The sequence below is a fragment of the Aotus nancymaae genome, unplaced genomic scaffold (genome assembly GCF_030222135.1).
Source record: "Aotus nancymaae isolate 86718 unplaced genomic scaffold, 86718_ANA_hifiasm-v0.15.2.pri h1tg000021l, whole genome shotgun sequence".
Lineage (NCBI taxonomy): Eukaryota > Metazoa > Chordata > Mammalia > Primates > Aotidae > Aotus > Aotus nancymaae.
The window spans coordinates 2,324,188-2,342,933 of NW_026988433.1; the positions used below are offsets into that span (position 1 = coordinate 2,324,188).

At 52.3% G+C, this 18,746-nt stretch overlaps 1 protein-coding gene across 5 annotated transcripts in view; it reads left to right on the plus strand.

Annotated features, from left to right (window-relative positions):
- Nucleotides 1–5,006, plus strand: part of STX2 (syntaxin 2) — a 53,851-nt gene extending 48,845 nt beyond the window's left edge. For 2 of the 5 annotated variants that reach the window (XM_064379548.1, XM_064379551.1), the window contains one exon: nucleotides 2,639–5,006. Coding sequence is in view for 3 of the 5 variants with exons in the window: in XM_064379551.1 (XP_064235621.1) it covers nucleotides 2,639–2,716 (78 nt within the window). In the remaining 2 variants the exon portion in view is untranslated. The remainder of the gene's footprint in view (nucleotides 1–2,638) is intronic. The other 3 variants (XM_064379549.1, XM_021671513.2, XM_021671518.2) reach the window with 2 other exon arrangements.
- The last annotated feature ends 13,740 nt before the right edge of the window (nucleotides 5,007–18,746 follow it).

Sequence of the window (18,746 nt, forward strand, 5' to 3'; positions counted from 1 at the left end):
TATGCAAGCCACAGCACTACATCTGAAATTATTCTGTGACCAGCTCTGGGAAGCTGCGTTTCTGACCAGTCCATCGTTTAGCGGTCAGACTCTCACACTCTTTATTAGGCAGGATGTTGATGTTTCTTTTCTACTTTTTTCCTCTTAGCTGAAAATATTGTACATGTGATTTTTCTTCATTGTTATAATGCTATTTTTCAATATTTTCATGATTCTAACAAGTACTTTCTGAGTTTTTCCTAGTAGCTATGATATCGCTAGTTTAATGTGGTTACACGAAAGATAAAATTACAGTTTTTAGCTTGGACACAGTGAAATGCGCTACTTTTCATGAGCGCTAATTGGCATTGAGGTTGACGAACAGGAGGCTCCTCTCAGTGTGACCCCTGGGGAGTGGGGCCTGGCTGGCCATTTCACCCTAGTGTCTGTAAATAGGAATGACCACACAAGCATCCTCATTCACAAAAACAGACCAAAATGAATACCAGCGGTTCTCCTTGCATAGGAAGGCAGTGGTCAATGTCCGGAATTTCACTTTTAAAACATGAACATCGTCTTTCATCCTTGGGCAACTGGTCTTCCTGGGGCTGGGCGCTGCCTCTCCCTGCAGGGTGTGCCTGGTGCAGTCAGTCAGCCGCAGCCTGGGTGGGATTTCCTGCTTCAAGGAGATAGGCGGAGTCTCATAGGGTGTCGTGTGAGGGCTGTGGCCCAGACTTGGAGCTGGACCTCCCAGAGTGTGCTCTCTCCCGGTGTGGAGCTGACTCCGGGCAGATGAGAGCGCCCGGTGTGGAGCTGACTCCGGGCAGATGAGAGCGCCCGGTGTGGAGCTGACTCCGGGCAGATGAGAGCGCCCGGTGTGGAGCTGACTCCGGGCAGATGAGAGCGCCCGGTGTGGAGCTGACTCCGGGCAGATGAGAGCGCCCGGTGTGGAGCTGACTCCGGGCAGATGAGAGCGCCCGGTGTGGAGCTGACTCCGGGCAGATGAGAGCGCCCGGTGTGGAGCTGACTCCGGGCAGATGAGAGCGCCCGGTGTGGAGCTGACTCCGGGCAGATGAGAGCGCCCGGTGTGGAGCTGACTCCGGGCAGATGAGAGCGCCCGGTGTGGAGCTGACTCCGGGCAGCCCAGCTGCCAGCGCACTCACATGCTGAGCGGGAGGGGTGCGGGCCTCCCTCTGGAGGGAGGGAAGGCCTCACAGAGCAAAGGAAGACTAGGTTCCTCTAGGAAGGTGCTGAGAGGCGGGCGTAGGAGCACAGGTGGAGGATGAGACAGTGGCTGGGGCTTTGCAGGAAATGTGCGTGACGTTAACACAGAACTAGAATTTGAGAGAGGGGCCCTCCTGAAGGCAGCTCTCCCGGTCCTGAGGGGTCACTGGGAGGCTCACTGGGCCGCCATGCGCCTCTTGATAAAAAAGCCTGCATAGCTGACGGAGCCCTCAGTCTTCAGAGCTGGCCAGGCTCAGCAAACAGGATTTCTTAGGTAAAAGCACTCATACATTTGGAACTGTAGTTAAAATGATGGATCTCTGCTTTTCAAAAACAGAACTCAGTCCTACAGCACAGTGTCCCCCGCCGCCGAGGTGTCTTCCTTCCCTTTCCTCAGACTAGCTTCCTGGGGGACACTCCATTTATTAAGCCAAAGGTGGCCTAGCTTTCCCTTGTGTGAGGATGCTTGTTAATTTGAAGAAGTTAAATGCTGTGCCGTGTCCTGCTTGGAGACTATCAATGCAGTAAAAGTATGAATTAATGTCTTGTTGATTTCTTATACATGTTCATCACATTTAAATGTCAACAATGGATAAGGCCAGGTGCAGTGGCTCATGCCTGTAATCTCAGCACTTTGGGAGGCCAAGGCAGGAGGATCACTTGAGCCCAGGAGTTCGAGACCAGCCTGGGCAACATATGAAGATCCTATCTCTTAAAAATATATGTATTTTAATTAGCCGGGTGTGGTGGTGCATGCCTGTCATTGTAGCTCCTTGGGACACTGAGGTGGGAGGATCGCTTGTGCCCAGGAGGACGTGTTGGCAGTGAGCCCCGTGTCTGTGCCACTGCTCTCCAGCCTGGGCGACAGAGTGATACCTCCTTTCAGAAAAAAAAGAAAAATAGGACTTTTCAGCCAACGAGAAATTCATTTAAGTTTTAAAAAGATAGGTAATTCATCCAATTAACAGCAGTCCTGGAGTTTTATCAGGATGAAAATAAAGTATCTATTAGGAGCCCACGTGGTACCTTTTCACCCAGGAGCAAATAGTTGTTGTTTTAATAACACGTATTTTCATTCATGAGATATTTTTTATTATTTTTATTTTTCAAATAAACAAGACAGGGTTTCAGTTTGTTGCCCAGGTTGGCCTCAAACTTCTGGGCTCAAGCGATCCTCCTGCCGTGGCTTCTGGAGTAGCTGGGCTGCAGGTGTGTGCCACCGCACTAGGCTCCTGAGTTACGTTAATGCACGTGTCGAACTTCATGCTTTGCCTTTGGAATTTTCCTTCTCTCCTCTTCTGTGACATGGAGGGGTTCTTTCTTGATAATGGATGTATTTTTTAAACTATTTCAAATCCCAGAAGGACTTAGTTAGCAAATGACATTGTTGGTTTCTTTGATACATTGCAAATTAATGTTTTTCTTTATCTTGCAGAAAATGATGTTCATTATTATTTGTGTAATTATTTTGCTTGTGATCCTTGGAATTATCCTAGCAACAACACTGTCATAGCAACTATATCCCAAGAGCCATTTATCCCTGGAGACAGACCACATCTGCAGCCAGATCAGCATCCTGTCGTCTTGTGAATGAGTCTCAGACACCGTAACCGGCATCGGTGCTGACCTTTTCATTTATGAATTCACGGAAGAAGCACAACCGAACGTCTTGTTGAGTGAAAGCGCCGTAAGCACCGTGGGTGTGATACGTGACCCTGAATGACACACTACAGAACGTGGACAGTGTGAGACTTCTCTCAGTGGCCTCAAAATAAGGAAATACCGAAAATGTCAATATTAAAAATATTTCAGTGTTACAAATGTGCATGAAGTTTTATTAGGAATCCTTTATGTTATGAAGCTTTTATTTTTTTTGAGACAGAGTCTCACTCTTTTGCCCAGGCTGGAGTGGAGTGCAGTAGAGCAGTCTCGGCTCACTGCAGCCTGCCTCCTGGGTTCAAGCGATTCTCCTGGCTCAGCGTCCCCAGTAGCTGGGATTATGGGTGCATGCCACTATGCCCAGCTAATTTTTTGTCCTTTTGTTTTTAGTAGAGATGGGGTTTCACTATGCTGTCCAGGCTGGTCTTGAACTCCTGACCTCGTGATCCACCTGCCTCGGCTTCCCAAAGTGCTGGGATTACAGGTGTGAGCCACCGCGCCCAGCCATTCTGAAGCTTTTAGATCTCAGGTCTAAGGCTCCTTTTCCCCTCTTCTTCCAGCTAATATATGCTAATTAAGAGACCTTTTGTACTATGTTGTGTTTATTGTCTGTTTGAAGAAATAATTTTTATCACGTTTTTGTAAGATATCTATAATTTTATGTGTTTATAAATTAATTGTTTAATATATTAGCATCTTAATTTATCCCATTTTTATATCCTGAATGTGGCCTTTTGAAATAGGAAGCTTCATGGCGTTTGAGCCACCTATGTGCAGTTGTTTACAAAGTGTCCCATTGTCACAGAAAACGTTGGTTGCAAAGCCCCTCCAAGGCCCCGCAAGTGCCTTCTGTCGATGCTGGTTTATAAAGAGTTTAAATGTGCCGGTGGCTGCAGAAGAGCCTCAGCCTCAGCTCCACTTCTGGGATAACGACTGCACTGTAAAGACTGCGGTCTCTTTTTCACTAAGTATGAGATTCCTGTTTCCCAGTTTACATGAGCAAAGTCTGAATTTAAGATGGTGATGAAACTGAGGTTCGGTACTCTCTTGACTCAAGGAAATTATTCCTAAGACATTGAGTAATTTTTATAAATTTAAACTATTGTACAGATCACATAAATGTTATTAAGTACCTAATGTTTTGCTGAACTTTAAAAGTTAATTTCCAGAATGTATAGGAATCCATAATTAAACCTCTATTGCTCATTCTTTTTGAGAATAATATGACTTACTTGTAGACTTGTAAAATGTGTGAACTGGTGAACGGACACCTGTTAAGTGAGCAGTCAAAATTTTTAAGGAGTATGTGAAGGATGCCCCAAATACCGTTAACTCTTGTCACTGCTGTGTGTGATGGTGTAAGCATGTGACTTTTAACACGTTTGGTTTGAAACTAGTGTAGATATGCCTGACTCCAAACAGTAGGTGTGGAGAATATCGAACAGCTTTGCAGCCAGGTCCCGGACTTAACACAGTTCCTGATCTCCCTCGTCCTGACATGTGCACTGGATCACCTGCTGATGGTCACAGTGTGCCAGAGTTACCAGGGGAAGTCTGCCTCTGACTGTTTCTTTCTTTTGGTCTTGAAGCATCCTGTTGTGGGTGTGCTCACTGATTTGTGGTTACGTTGAAGGTGTAACTTGTCTGGAAGGGTTGTAAACATTTCAGGATCACGCTGGTGTCCAGAGGACTTCATGCCTCAGTCTAATCACGTGCATGTCGGGGCATCTGCCGCCGTTGATGTCCCACTTTTTCAAGTTCTGTCATATGAGTCCTCCCCTTTTACGACACCTTGTATGGTATTTTTCAAGTTAATCTTCTTAGATTTGCAATATATACTGAATTTGTGTTTTTATAGTTGAAGTTATAAACATGCTATTTGATTTGTATTTAGATACTTAAGTCATTTGTCCAATGACATGTGTATATCTAAGCCTCATGCACTGATTTGAAGTCAGTCTTAAAATATATTTACAGATTCACTTGTGACTTTTTAATCAGTTCTTCAAATATTTCATGTTTACATTAAACATTTCCAGAGAAGCAAAAAAGTAGTATTCACTTCCTGCCTAGTCATTTCTGGAAAGATTTTGGGGAGATCTTTTATTGCATATTCATTAATAAATTGTTCTAAGAAAATTACTCTTGTGGCCATTATGATGTGTGATGATGTGAGTAATTTTGGAAACATTTGGTAATTATTTATTTTTATTTATTTTTTTGAGACACAGTTTCGCTTTTGTCCCCCAGGCTGGAGTGCAGTGGCACGATGTTGGCTCACTGCAACCTCCGCCTCCTGGGTTCAAGCCAGTCTCCTGCCTCAGCCTCCTGAGGAGCTGGGATTACAGGCGCCTGCCACCGTGCCCAGCTAATTTTTGCATTTTTAGTAGAGACGGGGTTTCACCATGTTGGCCAGGCTGGTCTCGAACTCCTGACCTCAGGTGATCTGCCCACCTCCCAAAGTGCGGGGATTACAGGCGTGAGCCACGCACCCCGTGCATTTGTTAATATTTTATTAGTGTTATATTACAAGCTTCTGTTCATGGCTCAGATGTCAGTATCATATTTTAAGGGACCCACCAGAATTCTTGCTGTTTGTAACAGATACTAATTCAATTTGGGCTCCGTCTCAAAGTCACTGTGTTTGAAATCTTTTGTCAATTTGACACATTCTCATTAACATTTGTTAATGGGGGGATCTCCCCCCACCCCCAGGTTCTGAGTTATTTATCCTCTATACTTAATCCTCGTTCGGAGTTTTTCTTATTAAGTAGAATTTCTTTACTTCCTCAGCCCTTACTGAATTCTGATCATACTGGAAAGTGACATTCAAAAACCACAATTTTAAAAAGAAAAGATAGAACTGGAGAAAACTAATTCATGGAGCTAGAGCCCTAGATGTTCATTTTAATCTATTTCTATATTCCTCCCATAATGAATTTCCTTTCAAATTAGTCTTGACATGCACATTCAATAATTTAGTTGCTTTATTTATATGTTTTATTGCCTAAATGACTTTTTCTGAATTTCTTCAGTAAATCTACACTCACATCCTTTCATGAGTTTAAAAAGTGGATTAAACCGAGGTGGAATTCAAACTGGAAAGGTTGCATATCCACCAGAGAGTAGCAGAAAAAACTGGGAAAACTGCTGGGTTCTCGGAGCGTCCCACTCAGCCCCGGGAAGGGGTAGGGCTGGGTGCCCCACCCCGTGACCAGTGCGCAGGCGCCTCCTGCCGCCTCCTGCCCACGCTCCCTGACTCCTGTGCTCTGCTAAACATCAACGCCAGTGCCCCAGGCGTGGGTCCGTGGCCGCTGCCACCTGTTGGAGTTGCCGAGATTCGCTCCTTATTTTAGCTGCTGTTGTAGTTGACACACCACCACTCACTGTTAACAAAGGCGAGCCCTAAAGGAAAGAACAGACCATACAGGGACGCACACAGCCTTCAAATGAATAGAAGCAGCAGCCCCTCGCCGCCAGAGCTGAGGAGAAGCCTAATGTGAATTTTTTCCGGTCGGTTTCACAAGTAATCGAATTTTTAAGACTCTGTTAAAATTCGTTTCAGTGTGTGCGGCGTGGGAGGGTGGAGCGTCACATCGGGTCTAAAGGCAAGAACACTGAGGCAAGCAGAGGCAGCAGCCCTCTGGAGACGGGTCTGCTGTTCCTGGAGTCGGAGGAGCTAGGGAAACGCACGCCAAGCTGTGAATGACTGGCAGGAAGCAGGCGGCCGGATAAGACGCGCACAGCCGTGTTTTGCTGTTTTCCATGTGAGCAGTGGATGCGTTCAAGGCAGCACGTGGCCCTCCTCTTCTGACTCGCTTCGTTTGAACAAGAGAGTGCAGACGCCTCAGTCTGAGAAAACTGGGCCTTTGACTTCTTCTTGGCAGGGGGACGTTCCAGACAGCACGGGGGAGGACCTGCCTCCTGGGGTGGGGTGACCTGGGCCTCCTGGGGTCTCAGTTCCCTGTTGGATAATCCCGGGGTGCCTGTCCAGGACGCAAGACTCTGCCTTTTTTATGTAAATTCCATCCTTCTCAGGTTCTCTGTGGAGCGCTCTCCCGGGCCCAGTCCTCTGCCCGCACAGAACACCCAGCAAGGTGATAGCCCTCCTTTGCATTTCTTTGCAAATTGTACTTTTTAATGTGTCGTTGAGTCTGCTGAAGCAGGTTGCCCTTGGAGAAGAGTACAAGACTGGTCCTCGGGCGGGGAGAGTGACAGTGTTCTGAAATGGTTGAATTTCCTGAGTATGCACCGGGCTCGGTGTCACGCAGCGAGGTGGGAAGGCTGGAGTCGGCAGCCGGGACAAGCTCAGCTGCAGAGAGTAAGGCGGGCCGGGTCGCAGAAGCCGGGGCGTGGCTCAGGCTGAGGGGCGGCCAGGGCGGGTCTGGCCCGGGAATGGGAGCCAGGCTCTGAGCTGGAGGGCAAGGTAAGGGCCTAAGCGGCACGTCCGAGGAGTGGGCGGACGGCAAGGATTGCGCGGCAGCGATAGGCGTGCGTGGGTGGCGGGAGAGTGGGGCTCTGTGAAGGCCTGGGAGTGAGGCCGTGGAGCACGGGGTGGTGTCGGGCTCTCCAGCTGCTTTCGTCTGTGTCGCGTGGGGAGCTGGGTCTCGTAGGGCTCAAAGCCCCCCTCCCGCAAAGTTCATGTCTACAAGCTGCTGTGCCCATGGGGCCGAGACATGGTCCATGCAGCTCCCAACGTCCCCTGTGTCCTTCTGTGCTCCCACTAGGAATTAGGACCCAGACTCTGAAACACCTAAGTGTAGAGCACCACCGCGCGTGGGGGCGTGGGGGGCGTGGCGGGCGTGGGGCGCGTGGCGGCGTGGGGGGCGTGGTGTGCTTGAGGGGGCGTGGGGGGTGTGGGGGGCGTGAGAGGTGTGGGGGGCGTGAGGGGTGTGGGGGGCGTGAAGGATGTGGGGGACGTGGTGTGCTTGAGGGGGCGTGAGGGATGTGGGGGGCGTGAGGGATGTGGGGGGCGTGGGGGCGGGCGGCTGGGGGGCGTGGGGATGTGGGGGGCGTGGGGGGCGTGGTGTGCTTGAGGGGGCGTGGGGTATGTGGGGGGCATGGGGGATGTGGGGGGCGTGGAGGTGGGGGACGTGGGGGTGGGGGCGTGGGTGCGTGCCCAGTGCGGGGAGGGGGGCTCTTTCGCTGGCAGGACAGCAGCAGGCCTGGAGGGAAGTGTTGTCTGCCATCCCGTCGTCGTGTTTGAGAAAGTGCTAGGCCGGGCGCGGTGGCTCACGCCTGTAATCCCAGCACTTTGGGAGGCTGAGGCGGGTGGATCCCGAGGTCAAGAGATCGAGACCATCCTGGTCAACATGGTGAAAACCCGTCTCTACTAAAAATACAAAAAAATTAGCTGGGCATAGTGGCACGTGCCTGTAATCCCAGCTACTCAGGAGGCTGAGGCAGGAGAATTGTCTGAACCCAGGAGGCAGAGGTTGCGGTGAGCCGAGATTGCGCCATTGCACTCCAGCCTGGGTAACGAGCGAAACTCCGTCTCAAAAAAAAAAGAAAGTGCTTTACTGCGGTATGATCCACCGTACATTCATCCATCATAACTGTGTATGATATGATTTTAGTAATTAATAGAGTTGTGTAACCATAACAACCCTCTTTATTGAGAACATTTCCATCACCCCAAAACTACCGTGACGTCCATTTGCTGTTAATCCCAGCTCCCATCCTGGCGCTAGGCCACCTCCCCCGCAATGCTTTCTCTCCATCAGTTTGTCTTTCTGGACGTTTCGTGAAAGTAGAGTCAGGTATGATAGTCTTCCGCATCCGGCCTCTTTCACTCAGCAGTGTCACCGAGGCTGTCCCTTTGAAGCAGGTGTGGGTACTCGGTCCCCTCGTGCTGCTGAGCGTCCTTCGTTGTAGGGGGACACTTTGTCCCTTCGCCAGCTCACAGACAATGAACTGTTGCCAGTTTTACTGTGATGAATAATGCTACTATGAACATCTGGTACATATATTTATGTGGACCTGTTTATATTTTCCTTAGTAGTTTTCTGGGAATAGAAATTCTGGGTCATATGTAAATTTATGTAATATTTTAAGGAATAACTGAACTTTCCAAGTGTTATATCATTTTATTTTCAAGTGAAGGGGAATGTATAAGGATTCTGGTTTCTCCACATCCTTACCAACTCTTGGTATTGTCTTATGTTTTTAAACCTATCTATGCTAGTGGGTGTGGAGTGGTGTCTCATTTTGGTTTTCATTTGCATTTTCCTCCTGAACAATGTAGACATCTTTTCATGTGTTTATTAGCCATTCATAGATCTTTTAAAGTAAGACATTAACTTACATCTTTTGCACATTTTAAATTTGGCTCTTATTTTTGAATTTAATTTTAATTTTAATTTTTTTTGAGAGAGGATGCTCTGTCGCCCTGGCTGGAGTGTAGTGGCACAATCATGGCTCACTGCAACCTCAACCTTCTGGACTGAAGCAATCCTCCCACCTCAGCCTCCTGAGTAACTGGGACTACAGATGTGTGCCACTATGCCTGGTTATTTTTAAATTTTTTGGAGAGGTAGGGTCTCACCATGTTGCCCTGGCCGGTCTTGAACTCCTGGACTCAAGTGATCCTCCTACCCCAGCCTCCTAAAGTGTTGGGATGATAGGCATGAGCCACTGTACCTGGCTTATTTTTGAATTTTAAGAGTTCTTTATATATTCTGGATAAAGTTACTGTCTTATGCAGTCTTAAATCTTTTAAAGAAGTTAAGAAAACAAAGGAGAAAGTGTATTTGCAGAGTGTTTTGTGTTAACATGCATAGTTACCATTTCTGGTGCTCTGCATTTCTATCTGCAGTCTTGAATCACTCTCTAGAGTAATTTTCTTTCAGCTGAAGGACTTCCTTTGGTATCTCTTGTAAGGCAAGTTTGTTAGCAATGCATTCTCTCAGTCTTTCTTAAATCTGGGAATTCTCAATTTCACCTTCAGTTTGCTGGATGTTGAATTCTTGGTTTACAGTTCTTTTTTTTTTTTTTCTTTTGGCCCTTGAGGATCTTATGCTACCACTCTCCAGCCTCCTCTGTTTCATGCATGAATTTGGCCGGTAATCATATTGATGCTCCCTTATATGTCACGAGTCATTTTTCTCTTGCTGCTTTCCAGGTTTTGTCTTGTCATTTAGAAGGTTAGGTGTAGATCTCTGCATTTTCTGTTTTTCATCACGTTTAGGATATCCACAATGTGGATAATAGAGATCCTTTCCTCCTGCTACTCCCACTGTGTGTGTTTTGGGATACTGGATGCTGGCCTACATGTCTCTGAGGTTCTGTTTGTTTTTCTTCAGTGTTTTTTCTTTTCGTTCTTCATAATGGATAATCTGTGCTGATGTAACTCTGAGTTCACCAATGGATTCCTGTGCCAGCTTGTGTCTACTGTCGAGCTCTTCTCAACATGACTGTTTTTATTTTGGTGATTAGTTTCAACTCTAGAGTTTTAGTTTGGCTCCTTTCACAAAATAATTTCTGCATAGTTGAGAATCTCTGTTGATTTATTATTATAATTTTAATTATTTAAATATAGTTTTCTTTAGTTCTTTTTAATTTATTTACCTTCTACCTTAAACTACTAAGGGTTAATAGTTCTTTTTAAAATTAAGTTCCTTTTTGTTTTTCAAGACAGGGTCTCACTCTGTCACTCAGGCTGGAGTGTGGTGGTGCAGTCACTGCTCACTGCAGCCTCAACCTCCCAAGTAGGGGCTCAGATGATCCCCCCGCCGCCTCAGCCTCCCGAGTAGGGGCTCAGATGATCCCCCCGCCTCAGCCTCCCGATAGGGGCTCAGATGATCCCCCCGCCTCAGCCTCCCGAGTAGGGGTTCAGGTGATCCCCCCACCTCAGCCTCCCGAGTAGGGGCTCAGATGATCCCCCCGCCTCAGCCTCCTGATAGGGGCTCAGATGATCCCCCCGCCTCAGCCTCCCGAGTAGGGGTTCAGGTGATCCCCCCACCTCAGCCTCCCGAGTAGGGGCTCAGATGATCCCCCCGCCTCAGCCTCCTGATAGGGGCTCAGATGATCCCCCCACCTCAGCCTCCCGAGTAGGGGTTCAGATGATCCCCCCGCCTCAGCCTCCCGAGTAGGGGCTCAGATGATCCCCCCACCTCAGCCTCCCGAGTAGGGGTTCAGGTGATCCCCCTGCCTCAGCCTCCCGATAGGGGCTCAGATGATCCCCCCACCTCAGCCTCCCGAGTAGGGGTTCAGGTGATCCCCCCACCTCAGCCTCCCGAGTAGGGGCTCAGATGATCCCCCCGCCTCAGCCTCCCGAGTAGGGGCTCAGATGATCCCCCTGCCTCAGCCTCCCGAGTAGGGGCTCAGATGATCCCCCCGCCTCAACCTCCCGAGTAGGGGCTCAGATGATCCCCCCGCCTCAGCCTCCTGATAGGGGCTCAGATGATCCCCCCGCCTCAGCCTCCCGATAGGGGCTCAGATGATCCCCCCGCCTCAGCCTCCCGAGTAGGGGTTCAGGTGATCCCCCTGCCTCAGCCTCCCGATAGGGGCTCAGATGATCCCCCCACCTCAGCCTCCCGAGTAGGGGTTCAGGTGATCCCCCCACCTCAGCCTCCCGAGTAGGGGCTCAGATGATCCCCCCGCCTCAGCCTCCCGAGTAGGGGCTCAGATGATCCCCCTGCCTCAGCCTCCCGAGTAGGGGCTCAGATGATCCCCCCGCCTCAACCTCCCGAGTAGGGGCTCAGATGATCCCCCCGCCTCAGCCTCCTGATAGGGGCTCAGATGATCCCCCCGCCTCAGCCTCCCGAGTAGGGGCTCAGATGATCCCCCCACCTCAACCTCCCGAGTAGGGGCTCAGATGATCCCCCCGCCTCAGCCTCCCGAGTAGGGGCTCAGATGATCCCCCCGCCTCAACCTCCCGAGTAGGGGTTCAGGTGATCCCCCCACCTCAGCCTCCCGAGTAGGGATTGAGATGATCCCCCCGCCTCAACCTCCCGAGTAGGGGCTCAGATGATCCCCCCGCCTCAGCCTCCCACATAGCCGGGACCACAGGTGCACGGCACCATGCCTGGCTATTTTTAAAATACTTTTTGCAAGGACAGAGTTTTTCCATGTTGCCCAGGCTAGTCTTAAACTCCTGGGCTCAAGTGATCCTCCCGCTTCAGCCTCCCAAGGTGGTGGGATTACAGGTGTGAGCTACCATTTTAAAAATATTTCTAGAGATGGGGTCTTGTCATGTTGCCCAGGCTGGTCTCCAACTCCTGGGCTCAAGTGACTTTCCCACCTCGGTCTCCTGAAATGTTGGGAGTACAAGCGTCAGCCAGCACACCTGGTGTCCTTTGAGCCTATTTATAACAGCTGCTTAGAAGTCTTTGCTAAATAAAAAACCTGGAGACATGGAGAGACAGTTTCTATTCACTGCTTTTTTACGCTTTCATGGACGGGTTCCACTTTCATATTTCTTTGCATATATATATATATATTTGTTTAACACCGCATGTTTTAAATAATACAGTAATTCTGGAACTGGGGCTCCCCGCCCAGAAATGATGTTGCTGCATTTCTGCTTGTTCATTTTTAATTCTTTGTTAGCGACTTGTCCAGGCTGAATCTGTGAAACTTGTCTCTCTGGTATGCAGGGGTTGATGTCCCTCATCAGTTTTAAAGTTTCTTGTTTCTGTTTGACGCCTGCTTCCCCCGGGTCTACACAAGTCAGCGGTCGGCCAGTAGCTGACAGGCTGAGCTCCGCGCCCTCGAGCTGGGAGGGCCTCCGTCCTCTGAGAGACCCGTGTGAGTGTGGGGGGCGTCTTCAGAGGGGTGCCTGTTTTTGAGTCGGCCTCGGCCCTTACTTTCTCCTGGGTCCCCTGAAGAAGGGTCCGTGGTAGGGCAGCGTCCCATGGTAGCCGAGGGAGTGGACATGACCCTGTTCTTCTCTATCCGTATCCCCTTTCCCGCCCCGCTTGGCCGCCTCTTGCTTTGTGTCCAGGTGTCAGGACTGAGGACCACATCCCCTCCTCACCTGTGCTCGGACTCCTGCCTGGGCTCTGCGGTGGGAAGAGCAAGCAGGACGAGGGGTGGAGGCGTCCCTTCGCTGCCGCCTGGCTTCGGACCTGTGCCCTGCGCTTGGTCACTGCCTGACCGCAGCTCCCACCGTGAGCAGACCCATCTGTGCTGGCCTCCGAAAGTTCCGTTTCTCTCTGGCCCCTTCAGGCCTAGGGTCCTGGGCACTCGTGCTGTCGCTGCTCTCTGGGTGCCTCAGCGTTGCGTGTCTCTGCCGCATCTCTGAGAGTGGCCCTTCCAGTTGGGCCTCTTCGTGTACATCGTCCTTCTCACGGCTTGTGTCCTGCGGGGATGCTGAGGACTCGGGTGGCCCCAGGAGCTGGCCCAGGGAGACAGGTCAGTGGTGAGATCATTGCTGGGAGGAGGAACCTCGGGGGGAAAGTGTGTTTGCTGGTGAATAATCAAGCGTTGTGCTTTGTCAATGGTAAACGTGGACACAGAAGTCAGGAAATTAACTCAGCCATTGAGAATACGGGGCTCGGGCTCGGAGAGGAGGCGCTGGTGACACAGTCAGGGAGGCATCCGTGTGCATGGTGCCACAGACCGCAGACTAGGGGAGCCGGACCCGGGAGAACGTGGAAGGAGAGAGGGGCTCAGGGCTGGGAGCTGGGGCGCTGCAGAGCTCGAGGGCTGGACGAAGAGGAGGGTTCGGCAGAGGAGCCTGAGGAGGAACTGGCGGGAGGTCAAGGCAGAGTTGGGGATCCTCAAGTGCACGTGAAGAAGGAGGTTCAAGAAGGGGGAGCGGTCAGCCGAGGGGGCTGCCGCTGGGAAGGCCGGGAAGGCGGCGTCACTGGGTTTGGCAACACGGTCCTCGCTGGTGACCTCGGCAGGTGTGGCTTCAGAGGGAGCTGTGGGCGGAAGCCAGAATGAAGTGGACTCGGCAGAGATGGGAGCTGCGGCCACTGAGGGGCTCTGCTCACAGGGAGGGCACGTGGACGGAATGTGGCGTCAGTGGAGGGCGGTATTATTTTACTTGGGAAATGACAGATACTGAAAAGGGAAGAAATTATATGCAAGAGGGAGGGATCAGCTGTAGAAACCGAGACCTCCAGTCAGTGACGGGAGGAGAACCAGGGCAGCAGCAGAGGCTCGTGGGGCAGAAGGGGCCGTTCATCAGCTGGAGGGGCCACGGAGCTGGCATCCCCCCACCTCACAGCTGGAGGGGGCCACGGAGCTGGCATCCCCCCACCTCACTGCTGGAGGGGGCCACGGAGCTGGCATCCCCCCACCTCACTGCTGGAGGGGGCCATGGAGCTGGCATCCCCCCACCTCACTGCTGGAGGGGGCCATGGAGCTGGCATCCTCCCCACCTCACTGCTGGAGGGGGCCATGGAGCTGGCATCCCCCCACCTCACAGCTGGAGGGGGCCACGGAGCTGGCATCCCCCCCACCTCACAGCTGGAGGGGGCCATGGAGCTGGCATCCTCCCCACCTCACTGCTGGAGGGGGCCACGGAGCTGGCATCCCCCCCACCTCACTGCTGGAGGGGGCCACGGAGCTGGCATCCCCCCCACCTCACAGCTGGAGGGGGCCATGGAGCTGGCATCCTCCCCACCTCACTGCTGGAGGGGTGACAGAGCAGACACCCCCCCACCTCACAGCTGGAGGGGCCACAGGGCAGACACCCGCCACCTCACAGCTGGAGGGGCCACAGGGCAGACACCCGCCACCTCACAGCTGGAGGGGCCACAGGGCAGACACCCCCACTTCATAAGCCCATTGACGATCACATGGAGTAGTTCAGCGTGCTTGGGTCCATGCCTGGCACATTGTAAGTGTGGATTATTACTCTGTGGCTTTGCTCTTCGTTTTTCTGAACATTTTCATTCTTGAATAGAATTCGAGCTTTACCTTTGCATGTAGCCAGAAGGCCTATCCAACTAATTTTCCCTAGACCAAAACAACAAAAACCCCACTCCCATGACTTCTCTCCAAACAGGGTTCTCCGTAAGTAGAGAAAGATTGCTGAGTTTGAAAATGACTATCGCTCCCTGGTTCTCATTATCATATTGTCAGAAGCACCCTGTGACACCCACAGAGTTTTGCACATAATCCCAGGCACAGCAAGCCCAAAGCTGGCGGGCTGGGGCGGCCCGTGGTGGAGAAAGCTGTCACCTCCTGGATTCTGTAGACAGCAGCCTTGGTGCCGCTGGGGTCGGAGCAGCTGCATCTCTGGAGTTCGGTGTCATCGTCTACAGTTCGGCCTTCCCAGTCTGACAGGCTGGGCCCCTCTGCTGTCCTCGAGCTGCATCTAGGAGCTGGGAAATGAGTCCTGGATGGCCGAGGGACGTCACTGAGAGTGTCACCACCCACACTGAGCAGCCACAGGCTCCGTGTCCAGCCCCTCCTCCTCCCGGGAGGGTGAGCCCAGGAGGTGAGAGAGGGGATCGGCGCCTGGAGGTGTGGCCTGGGAAGCCTGGTGTGGGTGCCGCCTCCCTGAGTCGCAGCCTGTCCTGGCCGGTGGGCGCTCCGTGGCTCTGCAGAGCTGCTCGCGCCGCCCTTGCCGGAGGAGGAGATTCCTGCAGTTTGCCTCCGTTGTGGGTGAGAGACAGGTGGGTGGGTGGGTTCTTCCCATCTCGGCATCACAGCCGTTCCAGGGGAGGTGATGGCAGCTGATTGCTGAGTCTCTGCTAAGTGGAATTCTCCCAGGACCTTGAGTGCATGGACCCACTGGGCTCTGGGCCCTGCAGGACATGCCCAGGCCTGGATGTGTGGACTGCTGGGCCGTCCCAGGCAGCCGGAGCCAGGAGCCCACGGTGGGTAGCAGGACCTTGACTCCAGGCAGACAGAGCCAGGCCTCTCCTGTCCACTCCCTGCCCTGGCTGGGATAGGTTTTTAGGAGTAACTTTGCTAGAGGGAAGATTCGAGACATCTGCGATCCCAAGCCGCTCTGGTGGGCACCTGCCAGAAGACGAGAGCCCAGGCTGCAGGAGTGGCCAGCGAAGGAGGGGCGGGGTGGCGCCCGGCTCCGTGGCTCTGGCTCTGTGTGAGGCAGGGCCCCTGCTGCTCCGGGCGGGGAAGAAGGTAGGAGGCCCTTGCTCCCGTGACTCACTCTCGGCGCTTCACAGCTTGGAGTTTTGTTTCTTTCTGAGCTTCTAATGCAGGAATCACGCGCTCGGCTCCCTCAAAGATGCTGGGGTTTGCTTTGGCAGGATCCTAGGTGGGGCTCTCTTGACACGCGAAACACACAGAAACATCCCGCTCTTCCACGAGGAGGTGTGTGCTTCTCCGTCTTTTTTATTTTTGAGATAGCGCCTTGCCGTGTCGCCCAGGCTGGAGTGCAATGGTGCGATCTCGGCTCGCTGCAACCTCTGCCTCCCAGGTTCAAGTGATCCTCCCACCTCAGCCTCCCCAGTAGCTGGGATCCCAGGTGCCCAGCACCACAGCACCACAGCACCACACTTGGCTTCAGTTTTGTATTTTTTGTAGAGACGGGATTTCACCATGTTGCCCAGGCTGGTCACGGACTCCTGGGCTTGACTGATCCTCCTGCCTTGGCCTCCCATACTGCTGGGATTATGGATGTGAGCCACTGCGCCCGGCCGGCTCTCCTCCTCCTTTCATGAAATGTGCAGCTCTTTTGCTTTTGACATATTTCTAAAACACTGACTGCCAGGCCAGGCTCTGTGTGCTGAGATACAGCAGTGAACGGTCCAGGTCAAATCATTGTCCCGGCGAGGTTTCACCTGGGGAGGGAGACAGGAGGCAGTAAAATGACCCTACGCTGGGCGGTGAAGAAAATTTTGGAGAAAAATAAATCTCAGAGGGGATGAAGAATGCGGCGTGGGGATTGGGCCTCCATGTGGGGGCAATCGGGAAGCTCTGATGAAAGGTGATATTTAGACGATGACCAGGGACAGTCCCCGTGGATTTCTGGGGAAGGAGCTTTCCAGGCTGAGGAGGAGGCAGATGCGGAGGTCCTGAGGTGGGTGTGTGCCTGGTGTGTCCAGGCAACTGCAAGGTGGCCGGCGTGGCTGCAGCGACCGGACTAGGGGAGAGTGACAATGGGGCGTGTGTGCTTGGGTGCAAGGTGGCCGGCGTGGCTGCAGGGACCAGACTGGGGGAGAGTGACAATGGGGCGTGTGTGCTTGGGTGCAAGGTGGCCGGCGTGGCTGCAGGGACCAGACTGGGGGAGAGTGACAATGGGGCGTGTGTGCTTGGGTGCAAGGTGGCCGGCGTGGCTGCAGGGACCGGACTGGGGGAGAGTGACAATGGGACGTGTGTGCTTGGGTGCAAGGTGGCCGGCGTGGCTGCAGGGACCGGACTGGGGGAGAGTGACAATGGGGCGTGTGTGCTTGGGTGCAAGGTGGCCAGCGTGGCTGCAGGGACCAGACTAGGGGAGAGTGACAATGGGACGTGTGTGCTTGGGTGAGGGGGCTAGGGACCAGGTCACTCAGCATCTAGTGGGCCATCGAATGGACTTTGACTTTGACTCTGACAAAAACGGCAGTGCCTGGAAGGCTGGGAGACCACGTATGTACAGCTGACAGCACTTTTGTGTTCAGGGTGTTGTGCCGACTCCTGTGGGTAGATGTGTCAAGGGGGCACAAAGACAGAAAAGAGACCAGGCCAGGCGAAGCGGCTCACACCTGTAACCCCAGCACTGGGAGTCTGAGGCGGGAGGATCGCTTGAGCCCAGGAGTTCAAAACCAGCCTAGACAATATAGTGAGACCCCATCTCTACAAAGGAAAAATGAGAAAATTAGCTGGGTATGGTGGTGTGTGCCTGTGGTCCCACCTGCTCGGAAGGCTGAGGCAGGAGGATCACCTGAACCTGGGAGGCCAGGGCTGCAGTGAGCTGAGATGGCACCACTGCGCTCCGTCCTGGGCAGCACAGTGAGACCCTGTTGCCATCCTCCTCAAAAAAAAAAAGAAAAAGAAAAAGGAAGCGCAATTATGAGGTTCCTGAGGCCATCTAGACAGGAGGTGGCAGGGACTTAGAATGGCAGCTGAAGTTGGGGAAAGATAGGATGGACACTTTATCAATATACTTTGAAGTTTGAGTTGAAAGCCCTTTGGCTGGGCTGTTAAAGGGTGTGGGGTGTCTTTATGGGGTATTGAAAAGATTCTGAAATGAATTGTGATGGTTGCACAGCTCTGTGAATATTGAATTGTATGGTACATGAGTTAGGTCTCAACAATGTCATTAACAAAAATGAGGCTTTGCAGATGGATTGGCGTTGGGGTCTGAGAAGGAGAGGAGGCAAGGAAGACCCGGCCTGGGCCGCTGGAAGGGCGCTCTTCAAGGAGGAAAGCAGACAGCGGGGGTGGGGGCAAGTGTCGGGGACGGCTGAGCGTTTCGGGAGTTCAGCTGTTTGTTTTTTTTGTTTTGAGATGAGGCCTTGCTCTGTCGCCCAGGCTGGAGTGCAGTGGCATGATCACAGCTTACTGCAGCCTCGAACTCTTGGGCTCAAGCAATCCTCCTGCCCCAGCCTCCCACAGTGCTGGGATTACAGGCATGAGCCACCGCGCTTGACTACATTCTTCTTGGCTTCTTGGCAGCGTTTCTTCCTCCAGAGGGTGGGGCAGAACCCTTCCTGGAATGAGGGTCTTCTGACCCACAGTCAGATCCGGGTCTTGAGATTCTGCTTCCTGAGGCCTACTTTGAGACCGAAATTGCCCCAACGTGATAACAAAAGGCTATAACCAGGGCTGTGTGAGTTATGAGCCAGGAACCGTGGTTGAAAACACACAAATCTATTCCACGGTGAAGCTCACATAAGTTAGCAGTCTTATCCACCGCTCCAGAGCGTACAATTCAGTGGCATTTAGTGCACTGTGGATGGAAATAGCAGGGGGTCGGTGGTGCTGCCGCTCTCTCTCAGCCTCTGACGGGGTGTGTCTCACCCTTTGACGCTGAGCTCTCC